The sequence below is a fragment of the Podarcis raffonei genome, chromosome 16 (genome assembly GCF_027172205.1).
Source record: "Podarcis raffonei isolate rPodRaf1 chromosome 16, rPodRaf1.pri, whole genome shotgun sequence".
Taxonomy (NCBI): domain Eukaryota; kingdom Metazoa; phylum Chordata; class Lepidosauria; order Squamata; family Lacertidae; genus Podarcis; species Podarcis raffonei.
In genome coordinates, this window is record NC_070617.1 from 20165469 (window position 1) to 20185617 (window position 20149).

General features: G+C 42.7%; 1 protein-coding gene across 1 annotated transcript in view; it reads left to right on the forward strand.

Annotated features, from left to right (window-relative positions):
* Positions 1-20149, forward strand: part of MED13L (mediator complex subunit 13L) — a 172510-nt gene that overhangs the window by 117420 nt on the left and 34941 nt on the right. Inside the window, exons 8-15 of the mRNA XM_053370243.1 lie at positions 3127-3289; positions 5201-5305; positions 6421-7146; positions 12551-12773; positions 14036-14141; positions 14694-14818; positions 15544-15643; positions 19232-19452. Of these exons, the coding sequence (XP_053226218.1) occupies positions 3127-3289; positions 5201-5305; positions 6421-7146; positions 12551-12773; positions 14036-14141; positions 14694-14818; positions 15544-15643; positions 19232-19452 (1769 nt within the window). The remainder of the gene's footprint in view (positions 1-3126; positions 3290-5200; positions 5306-6420; positions 7147-12550; positions 12774-14035; positions 14142-14693; positions 14819-15543; positions 15644-19231; positions 19453-20149) is intronic.

The following is a 20149-nucleotide window of genomic DNA, read 5'->3' on the forward strand; positions in this document are numbered from 1 at the left end:
AGCTATGTGAGAAGGCTTTAAGAACGAACAACTTTAGCAATTAATTATATTATGGGTGGTGTTGGACTATAACTGCCAACGCTTCTGTCTCTGGGGGTGGGGTGGGGGTGGCAGCATATGGCTTACCACCACCCTGTGCATGCCTCATGATATAGCTAGTGTATATATAGGACTTGGGGGAAGCGATAGGGATAACAGACAAAAGCCAACCCTTAAGAAAGACTCAGTCAAACAAACAGCACCAAGAATAAATCAAAAGGGCTAAATGGATAGGACTTTTGAGAAGGAATGAGAGGTAGATACAAGAAAACAAAAGAAAGAAACTGATTTTAGAATATAAGCAAAAAGCTTCATCTCCACCACAAAGAACTCTTTAGATCAGGGTGGTCCAACCTCTCATGCCAAGTGAGCGGCAAGAGCATTTTGAAACAGAGCCCATGGGCCATATGCTGAACGAAATTTCCACATTGTAAATTAAAGTGTTTGCAATATATTCAATCTTTTTTAAAATAAACACAATGTATTTAATTAAATATATATAGTTAAATACACAAGAGATTTAATATATTTAGTAAGCAAACTCAGGGTGAAACCACAGGAGAGAAGAGTGCTCAAATCCTGGCTTGCAGGTTTCCCATTGAGAACAGGATGCTGGACTAGATTGGACATTGGGCTGATCCCACAGGCTCTTCTTATGTCATGGAGCATAGAAGCATAGAATTGTAGAGATGGAAGGGACCATGAGGGTCATCTAGTCCACCTCCCCGAAAGCTGGGAAAGGAGGTGGAAGGATTCTAGGACCATGCCATAACCCTCACGCCTCCTTCCTGAAGCCGGGTCACACTGCCATCGCTGCTGCATCAGGAGTCACTTCCGTTCCCTGCTCTTCCAGGGGCCACCTAAAAGGCCTCGAGGCTCACAGGCTGCATGTGGCATGTGGCTCACAGGCTGCATGTTGGACCACCCTGCTGTAGTTGTTACTGCTCAGAAGAGACAGAATGAGCAGAGAGCAATGAATAGAGGAAAACATCCCGTCTCCAAAGCACTGTGGTTGGAGATCTCTAGTAAAATCATTTCCTCTTATTGGAAGCTAGACCTGTCAGTCACAAAAGAGCTCTCTCTCCCCCCACCTTGGTATTTTCCTTATATGGGAAGCTTGAGGAGAAAGGTTTCACTTCTGGCAGACACACCGTCTGCACTGTTTTTCCCCCCATTGTCAGAATTGCTTCAGAGGTCCCTCCTTCTCTCTCTCTCTCTCTCTCTCTCTCTCTCTCTCTCTCTCTCTCTGTGTGTGTGTGTGTGTGTGTGTTGGGTAGAGCTTTCAGAATCAAACTCAATTTGGCTCACGTCTTAGGATTTGTCTAAATTTCTAGGCACACTCCTACTGATGCCTTTGTGAATGTGGCAGTCAATGAATGCAGCGCATAAGGTCTATGAAAATCCCAGAAATGTGTTGCTAGCTGGTGCCTGGTTCTTCATTCTTGTGCAGGATAGTGTTTGCATGCCGCCCCCCCAGGACTTGGATCCTGTGAAGGGTTGCATCATTGTGGCATTATTGAAAGCATCACAACTGCACACAGATGCTTGCTCCACATGTCAGCCAGCAGTTGCAGATCAGAAACGTAGACTTGGGATGGGGAATTGTCCCTTGAGAGACCCTGGCTGCTGACAGCAGTGTAGTAAGAACCAAGTGAGAGAGCAGGATGCCATTGTACAACCTGGTTTGCAAACACTTGTAGCCGCTGGAAAGAACAGCAAACACAAAACCCTGGCACAGACGTCCTTTTACAGCAGGGGCAGGCGTGGTTGCCTTTTCGCCTTCTGATGTAGCAGGGCTTTGGCTGCTTTCAGTGTTTTATTCATAAGGCTTTTTCTGGCCATGCCAGACATAAGAACAAGGAGTTCTGTAAACATGTTTGACCTTGTTGAGGATTTGTACTATTACCTCCTTTTTCAGTTCAAGCACATAGTGTGTTAGGAAGGCTAAGTAAGCTCAAAGCTCCCTCTGCTGTTCCAGTTCATGCTTAGAGTGCTGCCGCTCATTCAATTGGTCTAAAGATATCATTCATAACAGAGAACAGAAGCCGTTGCTGGTGCCATTCATAAGCAGTTTTACTGCCTTGGCGTGGGCGTGGGGGGAGGACACATTGCCAGTCCCGAATGACTGTGCATGACATCAGCTCAACCTCTGCAGTAATTTCAAAATGAACTTGATTCAGATTAAAGATCAAACTGTGTTTTGCCATTATATGAGCAAGCCTTGGATTTCCATGTTTCTTCCTCCCTTTATGCCCTCTCTGGCTTCCTTGTTTTGCAACTGGAAAAGCAATCAAACATGATTCCAAATTCTGGGTTGCAAACATATCATAGTTTCCCCACTTCAAGTGTAACAGCAAGCTCTGCCACTAAAAAAGGAACTGCATTAAGGAACTGGAGTTCACAAAGCAGTTATAGGAGCTCTGAGGCCTTTTCATGTAACACTAAATCATAGTTTGGTGTTGGTGTCCAAACCAATCCATAGTCTGATAATAAATGTGGCAGTTGGTAATAAATGTAAGGTTTAAGATGTCACCCAAATGAAAGACTGGTTTTGGACATAATATTTGACCCATATCCCCCCCCCCCATGCACTGACTTTAACATGGATATTCTTGTTTGGTTAAGCCAGAATTCACCATATTAGGCATGACGGGGAACTCTGGTCCAAACAAACCAAGATCTCCATGCCAGAGCTGGTGTTATGAGTTGAAGAAGTTGGAGCAAAGTGTATGTGAGCCTGACTCATTTATGGTTTATGAAGCCAATGAAGTTATATCTGATCTGGCTTGAATTTTCACTCTAATCCTACATTTTTTGGCCCCCAAAGAACATCATTTCCAGGAATTAACTCTAGTACCTTTTGCTATACAGTGGTGCCGTTCACACCCTGAAAAGTCCGCAACTAGAGTGGCGCTTCTGCGCAAGCGTGGAGTGCGATAGAGCGCTTTTGTGCACGTATGCATGCACGGCAAAACTGGAAGTATACACTTCTGGGTTTGCTGTGTTCGCAAGCCGAAAAGACGCAACATGAACCTAATGCAACATGAGGTATGACTGTATCCTATGTTGTTGTTGTTTATCTTGCAGGTGAAAGTGGAGGCATTCCAAGCACAGTCAGCCATTCAGCAGCACCAGACGGTATGGTCACTGTGCAAAGTCCAAAGAAATCAGGGAAGATTCCTCCAAAATTCCAGAATCGTATGGTCCGCCGAGTTTGGAAGGAATGTATCCTCAACAGGACACAGTCCAAGTAAGATAATAATCACACGTGTTTTCCTCTGTTTTGACTTGCAGTTGGCATCCAGTTCTAACAGTTATCAGGGTGGTGTTTTTTCCCTCCCATAGATGACATTCTCCTCATTTGCATTTTAATATGCCATGTAGAAGCATTGTCTGTCTTGTTGTGAAGGTTAGTGGCTGGCTCAGTAGCGGAGCTGAGTCAAAATAACCTGTGCTGGTGGAGGGCTTGCACAGAGTGTAGGAAGAAAGTCTGTCTAGGTTTTAGTCAGATAAGCTCAGGGATTGCACAGCTCTCTTCCCTTGAAGGTTCAGGAGATTCCTCATGTTGTGTCATGTGTAAAGAACATGGCATCATAAACTGTGGCTTTAACCCTGAGTTGAAACCTGAGGTACTACAAAAGAACTGTGAGTCAAACAAAATTTAAGAACATCCCTATCTGGAAGTGTGGGAGATTGAATCTGCGTCCTTCTGCATGCAAAGGACATATTTTGTCAGTGAACTATGTATGGTCCTCTACCCTAAGGAAGAGCTCTTGCCTCAGCCATATATATATATATATAAGAAAAATGGGGATGTGTGCTTTATTAAGGTGCAATAATAATTATAGGGGAAATGGAACATGGCTTGCTTTTAATTTATTTCCATTTAATAATTTATTAATCTTAAATAAGGCATCCAATTACTGATTGACTTTGTAGAATGAAGGATGGAGCTCTGTACTACTTTGGCAGCTTAATGTTACAATCCAGAGTTAAGGTTATTGTATAGTTCAGAAAATGGGCCAGTGGGGGCTTGTCACAACCACTGCTGGGTGTCTTCTGAGAGAAAGCTGCTACTTGACACTTAAAGGTATCTGTGTATGGTTGCTTTCAACACTTAGTCCTTTAAGGTTTTCACTACGTATTTCTAAAGGTTTTGGATTCCTAGTTTTAATTTCTGTACTTCCCACTTTGGTTGTTTTGACATATATGTTTGGTTTGGGTCCTAGCTTCTGGAGCAGGAGAAAACAAGCTTGTTCCATCTTTCATGTGACAGCCCTTTAATATTTGAAAATGGCTATCATCTCTTCTCTCAGTCTCCACATTTCCAGGCTAAACATACCCAGTTCCCTCAACTCTTCCTCATAAGCCTTGATTTCCATTTTGGTCTCCCACCTCTGCACACGTTCTGGCTTGTCAATGTCCTTTTTAAATTGTGGTGTCCAGAATTGGACACAGTATTCCAGGTGTGGTCTGACCAAGGCAGAATATAGTGGTACTATTACTTCCTTTGATCTGGAAGCTATACTTCTTTTGATGTAGCCTAGAATGGCATTAGCTTTTTTTGCTGCTGCATCACACTGTTGACTCATGTTCAGCTTGTGGTCCACTAACATCCCTAGATCCTTTTCACATGTACTGCTAGTAAAGCAGATGTCCACCATTTTACATTTGTGCATCTGGGTCTTCCTGCCTTAGTGCAGACACTGGCGGAGGAAGAGGAGTGCGGGGGGGGGGGGAGTGCATCGCCCCAGGCAGCGTGATCCCGGTAGGGTGCCATTGCGGCTGCCCCCTCACCTGTGCTGGGTGCCCCGCCCCCGCCCCCGCCCCCGCCTGAGTGCAGAACCTTACATTTGTCCCTGTTGAAATTCATTTTGTTAGTTGGGGCCCAGGTCTCCAATCTGTTAAGGTCATCTTGACCACCGCTCCCAGTTTGGTGTTATGTGCAAATTTGATGAGCATCCCCTCAGTGCGTTCATCCAAATTGTTTATAAAGATGATGAACAACAAAGGGCCCAGGATTTGTGCCCAGTTGTAGTTGCTGCAAGATTCTCTAATGATCACAGCATTCTTTTTCTGTAGCTTATAAGATCACAAATTGAATTCTGCTACCGTGGTGACTGCTGACTTATTTCTAAATAATTATTTCTTTATGTATCAGGAGGAGTCAAATTACTGCTACTAACGTGGAGGAAGAGACCCCCAGAAGCTGTGTTACTTGGGATTTTGTTGATCCAGTCCAAAGAGTGTGCTGTTCTTGCTCCAGGTCAGTGCATAAGAGAATAATTCTCAAGAATAATAATAGGGGTGGTTTCTGTCATGAATACCTGTTTGTGTGTGTGTGTGTGTGGGGGGGCTCTCTGTTTAAAGGTTGTGCCAGACAAGCACATGCTTAGCTTCTGCTTAACAAAATTGTGGGATCACCCCAAAAGCCATTCAGTCTGCTAAGTGCCTGTATCCAGAGCTGGCAGTTTCACTGGATTTGGCAAGGCATTCCTGTTTTGGCTTCTTAAGGCCAGGGTCAAATCTTACATTGTAGCACCATGTTTTAAAGGATGGGACTTATTAACTCTTTATTGTATGATGCCTGAGCTGCTTTCTTCCTGGTCAGTCATACCAATCTTTATAATCAGAGTGTGTACCTACCCCTTCAAACTGTTGGTTTATTACAAAAGTTGGTTGTTCTCTCTAGCGCCTTATAATCTGTCATAAAAGCAGCCACATAGAGTCAGTTTGCTTAAGGCGCCAATGATGGGGCTTCTTAGGTCCATGCCTCTGTAGGTTAGACATATTGGTCAACATTATGGCTTAAACATATGGCAGGGCAGAGGTTGCAGCAAAGTATGCTTGGTAGACGGGACAGATGGCCACAGTCCTGCTGCCTCACAGCACATAGTTGGAGTTTTGCATGAACTTGCACGAGGTTTCTCACCCTCTCTAGAGACAACCACCCCTTTCACTACCCGTAAAACTGACGACAGATTTGGCTTGGTGTGGAGGGCCGATCTTGAGTCTCCATGATGAATGACTGTGTAGAAGAAGTCTTCATTCTAAGGAGATGAGGAAACAAGCAAGTGAATATATATTTTTGTCCCCCTCCAGAACAAATTCATAGGATTATCCAGAAAATGCTTTACACATGATTTGAGTATTTCATGACGACTGGTTTTATCTAGCTGTCAGGGGAGTTCATGTGAAAGTCAAGGTAGTGACAGGTTCGAAACAGATGAATCACCAAAATAACTTGCTACAGTTGCAAAGCCACTTACAAATGAGATGGAGGAGAAATCTAGATGCATCAGCATACAAACTTAACCCTTCACCCTCTTTACTCTTCTTTACAGTCCACTTGGTAAATTCTTCTTGCTGTTTCTCTTCCAGGCATAAGCTTCTCAAGCAGCGCTGTGCTGTGGGTTCCAGTCGTCCACCAACGATATCACAACCAGGGTTTGGCACAGGATCCTCATCCTCTTCTGCCTTGCCACCTCCTGCCTCTAAGCACAAAACCACAGAGAGGCAGGAGAAGTCGGAAAAACTCCAAAAAAGATCGCTGCTGCCATTTCACCATCGTCCGTCTGTCACTGAAGAGCTGTGTATGGAACAGGACCCTTCGGGACAAAAGCTGGCCTTGGCGGGGATGGAGCCCTCTTTGGAAGCCCCTAGCAACAGGAAATATGAAAAGCAGCTCACTCTTCCACCCAGGCACCCAAGCAAACAAACGAATTTGAATCCTATGGATTCCCCCCATTCCCCAACATCCCCTCTGCCTCCCACACTTAGCCCCCAGCCAAGGGGGCAGGAAGCAGACAGTTTGGACCCTCCATCAGTTCCTGTAAATCCAGCCCTCTACAGCAATGGATTAGAGCTCCAGCCTATGGCCAGCGCAGAGGAAAGGACAGTCCTCTTGGGCCAGAGGCTTCCTCTGATGGCAGAAGTCAGCGAGACAGCTTTATATTGTGGGGTTATACATAACCAAGAGTCATCAAATAAATGGCAGGGATATGTTCTTCCTTCAACTGGGGATCCAGACTTCAGCCCGCCAGAACTCCAGTGTGAGAGATACGACACCAAAATGGATGTTGCCCCTGAGAGCACTGCACTAAAAAGGTAAGGACACTCCAGGAAGACTTATTGTCTGTCCCAGATGTTGCCATTTGAGGTTGCTCCGGGTGTTGGTGGCTAGTGGTCCTTCTATATGTCTTGGATAACAATGCATGTACGTAGTACAGGAAAAGACCCAAGCCATGAGCTTTTGGGTCTTAGGTTTTCAGACAAAATGGAGAGTAAAAGCACAGCTTGAAAAAAATGTGAGGTTCAGTGCTGTTTCCTGTTCTGTGCTGGGCTGAACGAGTGGCAGGCAATAGTTTCATACTGTACAGTGCATTAATGTCTCCCTCTAAAGGCCAATAGGAAATGCCATGTCATAGTTTTAGAGAGGAAATGCCTTCTGCTTATAACTTTAGAAGAAACTTGATAGGCACTTTTTAAAGTTCATTGACAGGCTTTTATATGGCACCACTCCTGTTGTGGAATTGCAGTATGTGCTGGTCGAGCTGTATAATTTTTATGCAGAAGTAAAATACCACAAGAGCACTCCCATGTTTGCGTTAGACCAAATGTTTACACATGGATCACTACTTTTAAAGTGTGCCATATTCATATATATATTTGTGAAACAGTTGAAATCATTAGCCTTAGGTGGTGGGGGAAGGCTGAGTGGAGGTTTGTTTCTGCCCCCCTCCCCTGCAAGGATTTGGGAGGGGGCGTTCAATAATGGGAAGAACAAGTTTCAAGCAGACATAGTTGCTTTTATTGTGGATAACTTGTGAGATTTGTATATCATTGTCTTGCTATCTGTTTCTGTGCCTATAGAGTCACAGCATACCTCCAACTCTGATTGCTGCTTCAGTGACTGGGTTTAAAAGTTGTCCAGTGTAGCCAAAGTAATTCCGTTGCAAATAAGAACATTTTTGTTGAATGTTCAAGGAGGACCACATTGTTGACCCCGTAAGAACTGTGAGACCTTTACCTCTTTGGTGATGTATTGTGACTGCCTGGAAACAAATCTGGGACGGTACCAACGGATATTAAAAGTCAGAAGGTCTGGTACCAGTGTTTGGGACTAAAGGTGAAACTAAACAGGGACTTGGGTGGCACATAGTCTAAACCACTGAGATTCTTGGGTCTCGTAAGGTCGGCAGTTCAAATCCTGACAACAGGTTGAGCTCCTATTGTTTTATCCAAGGTCCTGCCAACCTATCAGTTTGAAAGCATACCAGCGCAAGTACATAAATAGGTACTGCTTGGCGGGAAGGTAAACGGTGTGCTGTGGCATTCATCACGGTGTCCTGTGTGCCAGAAATGGTTTAGTCATGCTGGTCACATAACCCGGAAAAGCTGTCTGCGGACAAACACCTGTTCTCTTGGCCTGAAAAGCGAGATGAGCACCTCACCCCATAGTCAATTTCGACTGGACTTAACCATCCAGGGGTGCTTTACCTTTAGATGTTACAGGAGATTTTGTCTGCTCCTGAATATAGCAAAAGCAAGTGAGAAGAGTTCTCAGGAGTGCCACTAACAATTTATTAAAAGCCCAACATGTTTCTCAGGAATCATAATTTGTTAAGGATACTGAGTGTTGTTAGGAGACCCCGATGCTCCTTGCAGAGCTACAAACCCTCCATTGAACTGTGTTCTTTAAACCTGGAGAAGATGGGAAAGGGTTCTCTTGAGTACCACACTGATGCAGCCCTGTAGATGTTAGGTCAAATGAAATAGTTGTAAACCTGGGATTAAAGATGATTATGTGGATTCTGAAGAAAATTGCTTTACATTGGTATCCCTAAGGATAAGAAGTGATTATATGAGGAAGCAACAAATGCTTCAATAGCAAATCTAGAAAGCAAGCAATGTGAATCCTCTTGTCATTTTTCTGGTTGGGTAGATTTTCATAGGCTCTGGAGTAGTGACCACTTGATCTAAGGGGAGAAGTGGGGGCCAATGGAGGTAAGGTGCATTCATTGTTGAAAGAGACAGTAATTGTAAAACAAGTCATCTAATTCCACAGCAGAATGGTCCAAGACAGAGCAGTTCACAGCAGTCATAGCTGCTAGTAGAGAGTCAATTCAACAGAGGTGATGAACTCTTAAGGAGAATATAGGGTATCTGTGTGAATTCTGAAGTCTCCAAGGAGGTGGGAGTGCCATAAGTGGAAGATGGTGAGCTGAGTGTCAAGGTGATAAAGAACTTGACAGGGGCCTACAATAGAGAGTGGCGTGATTAGTTTTTCTGTCTTGAATATTTCACTCATCTTCAGTATGAGAAGCTGCTGTGGACTTACTGGATTCCTTTCTGAGTGAATCAACACTATTGCTAGGCTCTGTTACATTGTGAGTCCTTTCAGAATCTTCTTTGGGACTCTGCATGTGGTGAGCTGCTCTGGAAAGCAGTAATCTGGTATCCTAATACTTTTTGCTAGGTGGCAGGCAAAGACTTTATAATCAGGCCTTTAGCCTTTAACTCTCTGTGACCCTTTAGAAGTGGGTGGGATGTTCCTCTTGGTTTTAATGTATCTGTGTGGGGTTTTTTGTCCATCTGTTTTGTTGTTGTTTGGGTTGCCCTGAGCAAGATAAAGCTAATAACAATAACAATAATAATTTGATTACTTTAGTTAACCATGGTCTCTTGTTCCAAATGATTCCCTGTCTGGACATGTAGCCACATAGAAGCCAATTTTGTTGTTTGCTCCATGTTTTACCCTATGGGAACACAAACATACCCCCCCCTCCATCCATCCCCCAGAAGAGCAGTTTATTGCAGAAACTTCTTAAGGAATATCATAGCAAGTGAAGGTAACATATTTTAAAAGGGCTTTACTATTGATAATTAGATTTGACTTCTAAATAAATGCTATTAAATACTAGAAATGATGAATGTCCCTGCAGGTCCGTGAGAAGATTGGATAGTTTTAAACTTTTTAGATGTGGGCAACTGGTTTCCCTTGCCTTACTGTTCTGGTGCTAAAGGCAGCCTCAGATCATGGAAATACGTGTGCACCCTGTTGTGAGCAATCTAGATTTATGGAAAGAAAATGCCAGCTGTTTCCTGAGGTTACATAGAACTTTCAGTCCTCATCAAAGCCTAAATCTGTGCTAATGCGATGTTTAACTTTGTTTTACCTAGAGATTGTTTATTTAGAAAAAGATTGAAAATGGCTCAATCAAAAAACAATCCCCTAAGTGGTGAACATAAAACAATATAGAAATTAATCAATAGCACACAGATAAAATCAACAAATGTTAAAAACAAGCATGCATAACTAAACTATGTATCTAGATAGTCCTGCCACAGTCAAGTTTTTAGCAGGCATCTAAAGCAGTATAACAGGGGTGTTTACCTAATATTAATAGGCGGGGAGTTCCAAAGCAAATGAGGAAAGTACACTACATGGCACTTTTAAAACTGGAAGTTCTGCAGATCAAAGCGGTTGGGTAGGCATGTCCAGGGCAAGGCAATCCCTCAAGTAAGCTCGTCCCAAGCTGTTAAAACCTTTATATACTGTTAAGTAATACCTTGAACTTGGCCTGGTAACAGATTGGCAGCCAGTGCAGATTTTTTAGCAGAAGTGTAATATGCTGGTAGGATTCTTACTCCTGTCAGCAATTGTGCTGCAGCATTCTGCCCTAACTGCAGTTTCAGAACCAAGTGCAAGCCCTCAAGAGTATATTGCTATAATCTAGTCTTGAAGTGGTCAAGCTATCCTGGTCCAGAAATGGCCACAGCTGTTATAAGAGTTGAACAGAAATACTCAAATTTGCTTTCACAGACATCAGTGTTGCAGGGAGTGCTATATTTGTACTGCAAGAGAGTGTGGCATTTACACTTCATAAAAGTCATTAAGGAGCTTTTTAGCTTGCTTTTGTAATACCTATACCAAATGCTATCCGGTCTTTAGCTTGCCTTTTACAAAATTCTCCACTCTAGAAAGGATTGGCAAAGATCTGAGTTGATTGATTTCACTTTCCCAGAAATTTGGAATTTAGAATTGATTCTGCAGCAGTACCTTCTATTTGTGTTTGGAGACCTCCAGAATGCTACATCAGAATGCCCCATTTTACATCAGAGGGCATATAAAGTGAGGCTTTGGGCATTTCCTCATTAACTTTCCCCCCTCTTCCCCTTATGTGCCTGCAAAACTCGAGCACAACAAGTGGCCAGTGATCTCTAGGTGTGTTTAGAACAGATGAAGAATGCAGTAGGTACCAGATCCATTCCAGAAATACTGTGCTTAAATCGGAGCCTAGGGTTTTGCAGGCTGAATTCTGTTTGGAAATGAACCTTACCCTATCATTATGGCCAGTGTGGCAGGACAGCCCTATGGTCATGTCTCAGACTCCTTGAGCCTTTTACAGTTGTTATATGTTCTTGTTATTTTGGCTGCGACAGAGCTAATTGAACTTTTGGCTGGGCGTATGGGAGATAGGAGTGAATGAAACTTGCATGCACTTTGAACATCTCCAAAAATATTTTTGAATTTTTCACACGTGTATCTCAGTGATGGCTAAATCAATGTCCTAAAGTGAGCTCTTCATGTGAGACCAGGCTTGAAGGACTTGGAGGACAGAAAAGCGCTCTCAGGCCATATGTTCCATATGACAAGGGTGGACAGCCTGCAGCCCTAGGGTCACATGTGGCGCTCATCTTAATTTCAGAAGCCCCCTGAGATAGATCAGTTCAGACTTGTGTCAAGAGCAAGCTCTTTCTACCCCACCAACCCACACTAGGAGAGAAAAGCGGTGGCCCTGGCCACTGCTGGCTTTGGCCCCACCTACCACTGGCATGCCCTCCTGCCCTCCCCCCGATTGACTCCCAGAACATGGAGCCCTTGATGGGGGAAAAATGTTGTCCACCACAGCACATAAAAATGAGATGCTCTTGATCCTGCACAACTGTGCCAGAAGTATACTTCTCCCCCCCACATATCTGGGAGAGAAATGTAAGAGCTATATTTCCAATACAACAATCTTGCAGAGGAAAAGGAAGAACAGGAAACTTGTGCATCCTGTTCCTGCACAGCAAGATAATGTCTAAAGCAAATACCAAAAATAGGGGTTCAAACATTTCTTTCTTTGTTTTATTGCAACACATATTTCCATTTTCAAAGACATCTGAAAGGTAGCTAACAACCATTAAAATTGGGTGTAAAGAGGAGGATTATTGCCATATTTTCTCCAGTATCCACTTCTGCAGATGTTCTAAGTATACCATAATGTTTCTGGTTATGGGGGAGATTTTGATTCAGTGATGTGTCTGTAAGATTCTGTTCTTTCTGTGGCTAGGCCAGAACGCAAGCTTACAAGTCAGCCAGTAGATTCATAATGCTCTGCTAGAGAAGCATTTTGTTTCAGCTATATTGAACCAGAAGAGGAATTATATTAGCTGTGTTTGTGTAAGAAAAATCTATAAATCTGCAGAACAGACTTTACTGTTTTTCTGTTTCCTTTTCTCTTAGGCTCTTAGCACAACCTAATAAAAGATTTAAAATCTTGGAAGAAACCCCCTCAGTGCCAGCAATGAATTATCTTGACCCCTTACCTCTAATACAGCAGCCTGGTGAATGTTTGGGAGATGTCAGCGATCCTTACACATTTCAGGATGGCGATATCAAATACAGCTTCACTGGCACTAAGAAGTGCAAGCTTGGAGCTGATAGAGAATCTCTGAAGAAGAATAAGGTATGCTGTCAACCTAGTAGCACAATATTTTTTGAGTGCAGTGATTCTTGCTTGGAAATTTTTGTCTGTTGTACTTCAACTCAGACCTTTGAAGTCTTAAATTCTATGTCTTGTGGTGAAAAATTTCTTTGTAGATTTAGACATAATAATTTTAATTGATTAAGGTTGCAATCCTGCATATACTTACCAAAGTGAAAGCTCTGTTGAATGGCTGCATGCTGCCAGATGGCTTACCACTCACTCAGTATAATAGTGCTTGCTTCAACGCAAACATACACACAGTTGAGCTGTAAGTGATTATGTTTGCCTATGAGTAAATACAATAGTTCTGAATATTTTCACCATTTTAAAATGCCACATGTCTATGCCATAGAGACACAGGAAGCTGCCTTATACCAGGTTAGAGCATTAATCCAACCTAGCTTAGTGTTGTGAACACTGATTGCTCTCCAGGATTTCAAACAGGAGTCTTCTGGGACAAGCTGGGGATTGAACAATAGGACTTTCTGCATGCAAAGCATGTAGCCTACCACTGAGCTAAGGCCCTTCGTGAGACATTCCCTTCTGCCCAAGGTCCAAATTTCACATAATACAAACTATGTAGCTGTACCTTTAAGTCAAAGATTGTTGGTAATTGGTTTTTGTTTGTTTTTTAAAAAGCCTGCATGCTGAAGGAGAGTGTTCCAGATTGGGACCCTAGCATGGAGGATAAGGGAGGCTTTAATGAACCAGGTCTTCCGCACCTGGAGTTTGCACTGCTGAAAAGAATTCCATTCATTTCAGTAGGACACTTCTTAGCAATGCCATTGGCAGATGCAGGACCCCCATTCCAGGTTGATTGGAAAAGCTGATTGTGAAATAAAGATCCTTAAGAATCCTCATTAAAATAGTTGGGATACACATTACCTGAATATGGAAGCTTGCTAGCATACATTAAATTATCATTTTTAAATTATCTTGCAGCTCAGGAAAGCCATGGTGATTTTACATTTTGCATTAATACAAATCTTTCTCTGCTATTTTGGTTTTTGACTGAGCCTACTACTTTTGAAACATCACTTTGGGGTGGGCATTATATTTGCTGTTGGGAGCCACATCCCATGTGACAGGTTGTTATTGCATAGTTACCGAAAGAACTATTTGCAACACCATTGAAAGTGGTGGGTGTGAGGTTGTAAGAGCTCAGAACTACTCACCTGGATTTATTTTACTTTTCTAACTCTTTTAAGGAAATTTTGGTTGATTAAATTCTCTGTTTGCAGTCAGAAGATGGAACAGCAACTAAAGAGATTTCTGCGGCAGGCCATTCCACCACCATTCCAGATGGGAAAGATGCAATGTCCATTTTCAGTTCTGCTCCTAAAACAGGTTTGTGAAAATGTGTTGGGCCCTTCTTGTGAAAGATGCCACTGGACATCTTAATAAGAATCATAAGGCAGTAATACTTTAGTGATGAACTGTGACACAAACAATTAGTAGAAAACGGGATAGTAGTACAGTGGTACCTTGGTCCTCTAACGGCCTGGCTACTGAACAAATCAGCTCCCGAACGCCGCAAACCCAGAAGTAAGTGTTCCGGTTTGAGAATGTTTTTGGAAGCTGAACGTCCGGCGCGGCTTCCGCTTGAGTGCAGGAAGCTCCTGCAGCCAATTGGAAGCTGCGCCTTGGTTTTTGAACAGTTTCGGGAGTTGAACACTCCTGGAACGGATTAAGTTAGAGAACCAAGGTACAACTGTAATGTTGTTCAGCATCTGAAAATATGCCCACATACAGCTAGGACTCCAACTGATTATTTTAAAAGATAAACTTTGGAATACAGCAATTGTGTTTTTGGAGAGTGTGATTTAATGCCTTTCTGGCTGACTTCTAAAATCCTTGATGTTTCCCCCCCCTTCCCCCTCCTCTCCATCCTCCCTGCAGACACCCGGCAAGATAACGCCGCAGGCCGAGCTGGTTCTAGTAGCCTCACACAAGTAACAGATTTGGCCCCTTCACTACATGATTTAGACAACCTCTTCGATAACTCAGATGAAGATGATCCTGGAGTAAGTGTGTGATGTGCTAAGATATGCTATATGCTCTTGGTGTCACTCTGCCGTTGGAGTAATATATTATCTCAGGGAATTTTGGGACTTGATTTCTCCTCCATCTGATTTCATGAAATTGCAGAGTTGGAAGGGATTCCAAGGTTCATCTAGTTCACAGCAAAAGATTCCCTGACAGATTGGCTTACAACCTGTGTTTGAAAGCCTCCAGTTTTCCCCATAGTGTGAACTACGTGGTAAATGGAATGTCATGCCACAGCCACTCCTCTTGCCCCAAAGGAAGATTTCAGCATGAGAGCAAAGTCTGTGTCTAATGCAGCAGATACACCAAATTCTTATTCTCTATGTTTTTTCCCCCTGTTTCCATTCACTTTGCCCATGGTACCAGAAACTTTGCTTTGTGCTGATGTGGGTTAAGCCGTGTTCTGCTGCCAGTTTCATGGAAAACACCAGCACAAAAAAAAATATTCATTTGTAAAAAGCACACAGACATAAGGTGTCTTTTTAAACCATTAAAACAAAAAATTAAAAACGAGTGAATGATGCAAAATTAGGTTTCTCCGCCCCCCCAAATGATTTTTTTTTTCATTTAAAAGGTGCTCTTCATTGCTTTATTTAAAATGGAATAAAAAGAAAAGGCTGTGAAGTTGTGTTATGGCCAGTTTGGTTTTAAAGAGGTATTATTTGCTTTTAATGAGGTCTTTTCAAAAAAATCCTAAATCTAGGCTGTCTCACCTGCCCTTCGGTCATCAAAAATACCTGCAGTGGGGACAGAAGAGCGCCCTCTGGGCAAGGACGGCAGAACAGCAGTACCTTATCCTCCAAGTAAGTGTTAAGTGTGTCTCCAGGATTTCACCTAATATTAAAAGTACAAGCCAATCATCTCAAAAACCCACATCCATGTTTTGAGAAAATTGCTATGTAAATGGGTATTAATTTTCTTAGCTTGTCTTTAGCTATCTGGGGTGATTCCACTGGTATTCCAATCTAATTAGAGACCCAGGAGGGGGACCGCTTTGCGAGAGTTGGAGTTGGAATTGCTCTTGTGTTCCATGGTATTGGCTGCCTCTTACTTACTCTTACTTACGGGGCCGCCTCTCCTGGTATGCCCCACGGAGAGCCTCAAGGTCCATAAATAGCAACACCCTAGTGGTCTAAGGAAGTTAGATTGGCCTCAACCAGAGCCAGGGCCTTTTCAACTCTGGCTCCGGCCTGGTGGAACGCTCTGCCTCATGAGACCAGGGCCCTGCAGGATCTGATTTCTTTCCGCAGGGCCTGTAAGACAGAGTTCTTCCGCCTGGCCTTTGGCTTGGAGCCAATTTGATTCCCTCCCCCTCTTTCTTTTTTCCTTCCTTCTCCTCCTGCGATGTGGCTACATTTTAATATTTTAATGTTCCATTATTTTAATGTTGTATTTTATTTTTGTTTTTAAGTTGTAATCATTCATCTTGTTTTTATTATTGCTTGTAAGCCGCTCTGAGCCCGGCCTTGGCTGGGGAGGGCGGGGTATAAATAAAAATTATTATTATTATTATTATTATTATTATTATTATTATTATTATTATTTATTTTCCAAAATCTCTGTCCTGCTTATTTTTCCAAAGTTGTGACGCAGAGTGGCTAACAATACGGTAATAAGGTCAGAACAGCCCAAGCGTCATTCATTAAAAAAGAAGAAGCCCATCCCAGCATACACTCAGATTAATGAGTTAACAGTGTTCAACCTGTTCAACAAATTCCAGCACCATGAAAGTGATGTGGAGCTGAGCCAGCAGAAATTGAATTGAGCTCAGAAACTAAATGGCAGCCTCTGCAAATCCAATAGAACCAGCATGATAAAATCAAATCACCTGGCTCCCATAAACAGCTTGGCTGCCTCTTGACAAGAGCTGTGTCTGTTCAGTACCGGTGTCCCAGACGCCATTGTTCGTTTGCTAGCTGGTGGATTGAAGCATACTGTTCCTACCCAAGTTGTGATTGTACAAGTCACAGGGAAATGCAATTATATTAATTTATGCTGTCTTCATTTAAAGGCTACCACTTTAAAAAAAGTGGATAAGGAATTTGCTGCCTGCAATAGAAGCCCACGGTTTCTAATTGAAACTGCATTATATATCTCCATTCAATTTATACCGAGGGAGAAATGAAGCTTGCCAGTGTTCAAACTGCTGTCTCTTAGCATGACTTTAAATATTTAGGTGAACTCAGAAGAATCTGGGTTGCGCTGGGCTTTTTGTATCCAGCATATATTAATATAGATTGTGGATTCCCAATGCCCTGCTCCTTTTCCATCATGCCAGGAACTGCAGGGAGTTGTATTGTCCTTTGAGATCCGCAGATGTTTCCCTACTGCAACCTTCGCATACGTGATATGCTTTAGAAATGTTTTATGTATATTTGAAAATAGAATTGTGTGTGTGTGTGATACTAACAGATGTCATTGTGAAGTACAATATCCTCCTGCTTCCGAGAGAGGGAGAGAGAGATACCACGGCCACTCTAAGCTGAACTCTCATTCCGCCGCAAATCATTCTTGAACATTATCTCATTAACTCTAGCTGGTAATGAGAACAAATTGAGGGGAAAAACCATGGTGTCACGAGGATGAGTCAGAGAGTTTTATGGACCCATAAAAGCAGTGCTGATTTACTCAAATGCAGAAGTATGAAGTACACAGAGATTGGGTTTTGACAGTTTTAGTAGATCTATAGCTGCTTAAAATATGCAAGGCTTTCTCAAGCATGACACACATGAAAATGAATAATGATACCCAGTCAGTTCTGTGGGTTTATTTAATTAAATATTTTCTTCTTCTTCTTTTAATGACACTGCATTGCAGGAAGTTGCCCCCACCTTCTTTTTTAATTAAAAAAAAAAGGGGAATTCCAAAAAGAATGGCACAGTGTGGAGCAGGTTGGGAAGGGTTAAGTAGATAGGACTTGCCCCATTCAATGTTCATCTCTCTCTCTCTCTCTCTCTCTCTCTCTCTCTCTCTCTCTCTCTCTCTCGCAGCTTCTGTAAAAGATTTCAGAAAGAGCAGAAGTAAGTGTACATGCACGAGAGAGAGAAAGAGATGGAGAGGGTTGTCAGACGATTAGACAGCATAACCTGCTTCCCCTTCCACACTGATTTTAATGGGCTAGAAGCTTGGTCTCTCTCTGAAGGATTTCCCTTTTGGATGCAAGACCAGTTCTTTCCTAAGCTCCATTTTGTTGCCAATTAGAAGAATAGCAGGGTGACATCAGCATGCTGTGTGTGCCTTACAATCTCCACAGGGATGTCCCAGCGGCAAATCTGCTGGAGAGCACTGATCAGAGTTGCTGATGGATACTTAGCATGTTATACAAACTGCCTGTCAAAGAGAGGCTCATGGACCACACTGTAGCATCAGTGGCTGTTCCCTCTGGTCTGGACGTGACTGATAAGCCCAGCTTTGTGCATGCATGTCTCAGCTGAGTTTAGGAAATGTACGTAGCTGCTGTTCACACTATGTTGCAGTTCCTTTGGTTGCTTTCTCCTTTCATTATATTGCTAGCAAGCTAGTCTCTCGCTACTCAGGGATGGATAGGATCTCTACTGTAGTCTGGTTCTAGACTTGGAGACTTGCATTCCTTAATGTTTGCCCAACCTGTGACTTCACTTTCCTTTACCAGTTCTACCTTCATATGTCCTTGAGAAGAACAACACAAGCTGCGTCGTTGTTAAGCATGAATAACTTCTTAATATTAATAATTATTTCTTAAGCAACCAAAAGCAAGATATATATATATATATATAGCATAAAACATAAAATAAAAATGTCACAATCCTGTTTCACAATCGATATAAAAAAATGAGGTAAAGAAATACAGTAGTTACCCCAGATCTGCTCCTGTAGTTTGTTTCACCTTGAGATGAACTGCTAATTTATAAACTTCTTGAGATTATAAAGATATGGGCCAATGGTGGAGCAAACCATTCCAGACCTGCTTGAGAGCTGTGTGTATGCATGTCCACCCCCCTGGCATGTGTCACTTGAAAACTATACAATTGAGGTGGAGCAGGGAAATGTTTGATTCAAAGTACTGTTTTTGTTTTTAAATTTGGCTTTGCTGGCTAAGCTGTAAAGATAGAAGGTTCATAGTACAACTTCTGTTCATTGCCAGTTTTCCTCAGAGGAGTGTTTTAATTGCCAACCTCCATTTCCATAGTACTGATAGCCTTCTCTCATAATCTAAATGTTGGAAGATTCAGGACAGATGAAACAGTGAGTCTCTTCACACAGCTACGGTTAAATGATTGAATCCACTACCATAAGAGTTCAGAGAGGCTAATTCTGAAACTGACAGCAAGTCTGCTTTTTGAGCATCATGGAAGGCTTGCTTTAAAAAAAAAGTATATATAATGTGTTAACACATGGGTTATCTTGTCTAGCCGTGGCAGATCTGCAGAGGATGTTTCCAACACCACCTTCCTTGGAGCAACACCCTGCTTTCTCCCCTGTGATGAGCTATAAAGACGGCATCAACTCGGAGACCGTGACTACACTGGGAATGATGGAAAGCCCTGTGGTCAACATGGTTACAACACAGCTCACAGAGTTTAAAATGGAAGTGGAAGATGGATTAGGCAGCCCTAAGCCAGAAGAAATCAAGGTATCAAGCTAAAGCAGGTGGTGGTGTAAAACTGAAACATGGGCGGAGAGATATGGGCAGGAAAGTTGTTGATCAACTGTGTCTTAAAATGAATATGAATAACCATGGAAATGAATTGGGGGTTTGCAGGTACTGCAGCCAATGAAAGAAGGGCAGACATTCTTTGTCCAGACATCCCAGTGCAGCAAAGTTTGAGTATTAAGTACAGTGGCATAAAGTACAGTGGCTGAGCTCAGGGAACAACTGTAGCTCAGTGGTAGAAGATGCATTTGTATACAGAAGATTCTAACTTAAATTTATGGCATCTCTCATTAAAAGGATCAGGTAAAAGCCTGAAACTCTGGAGAGCTGCCGCCATTTGGGGTAGATAATACTTTGCCAGGTGCTGATGTTGCCACCTATACTAAGCAAGTAGTGGGCACCCATTTCCCAGTTGCAAAGCTGGTAGCATGATACTCTGGTGCATTTTCCTTCATTTAGAATGTAGCTTGAATAAATCCCGCGATTCCTGTTTTCAAAGAATTTAGAGCTGCTTGCCAAGGTTGAAGATTAAAATGGGAAAGAGATGTAGTTCAGTGGAAGAGCATCTGCCTTGCCTGTAGATGGTCACAGGTTCAATCTCCAGTGGCATCTGCAGGTAGGGGGTAGGCTGGGAGAGAACCCTACCTGAAACCATGAAGAGCTGCTGCCTGTCAGT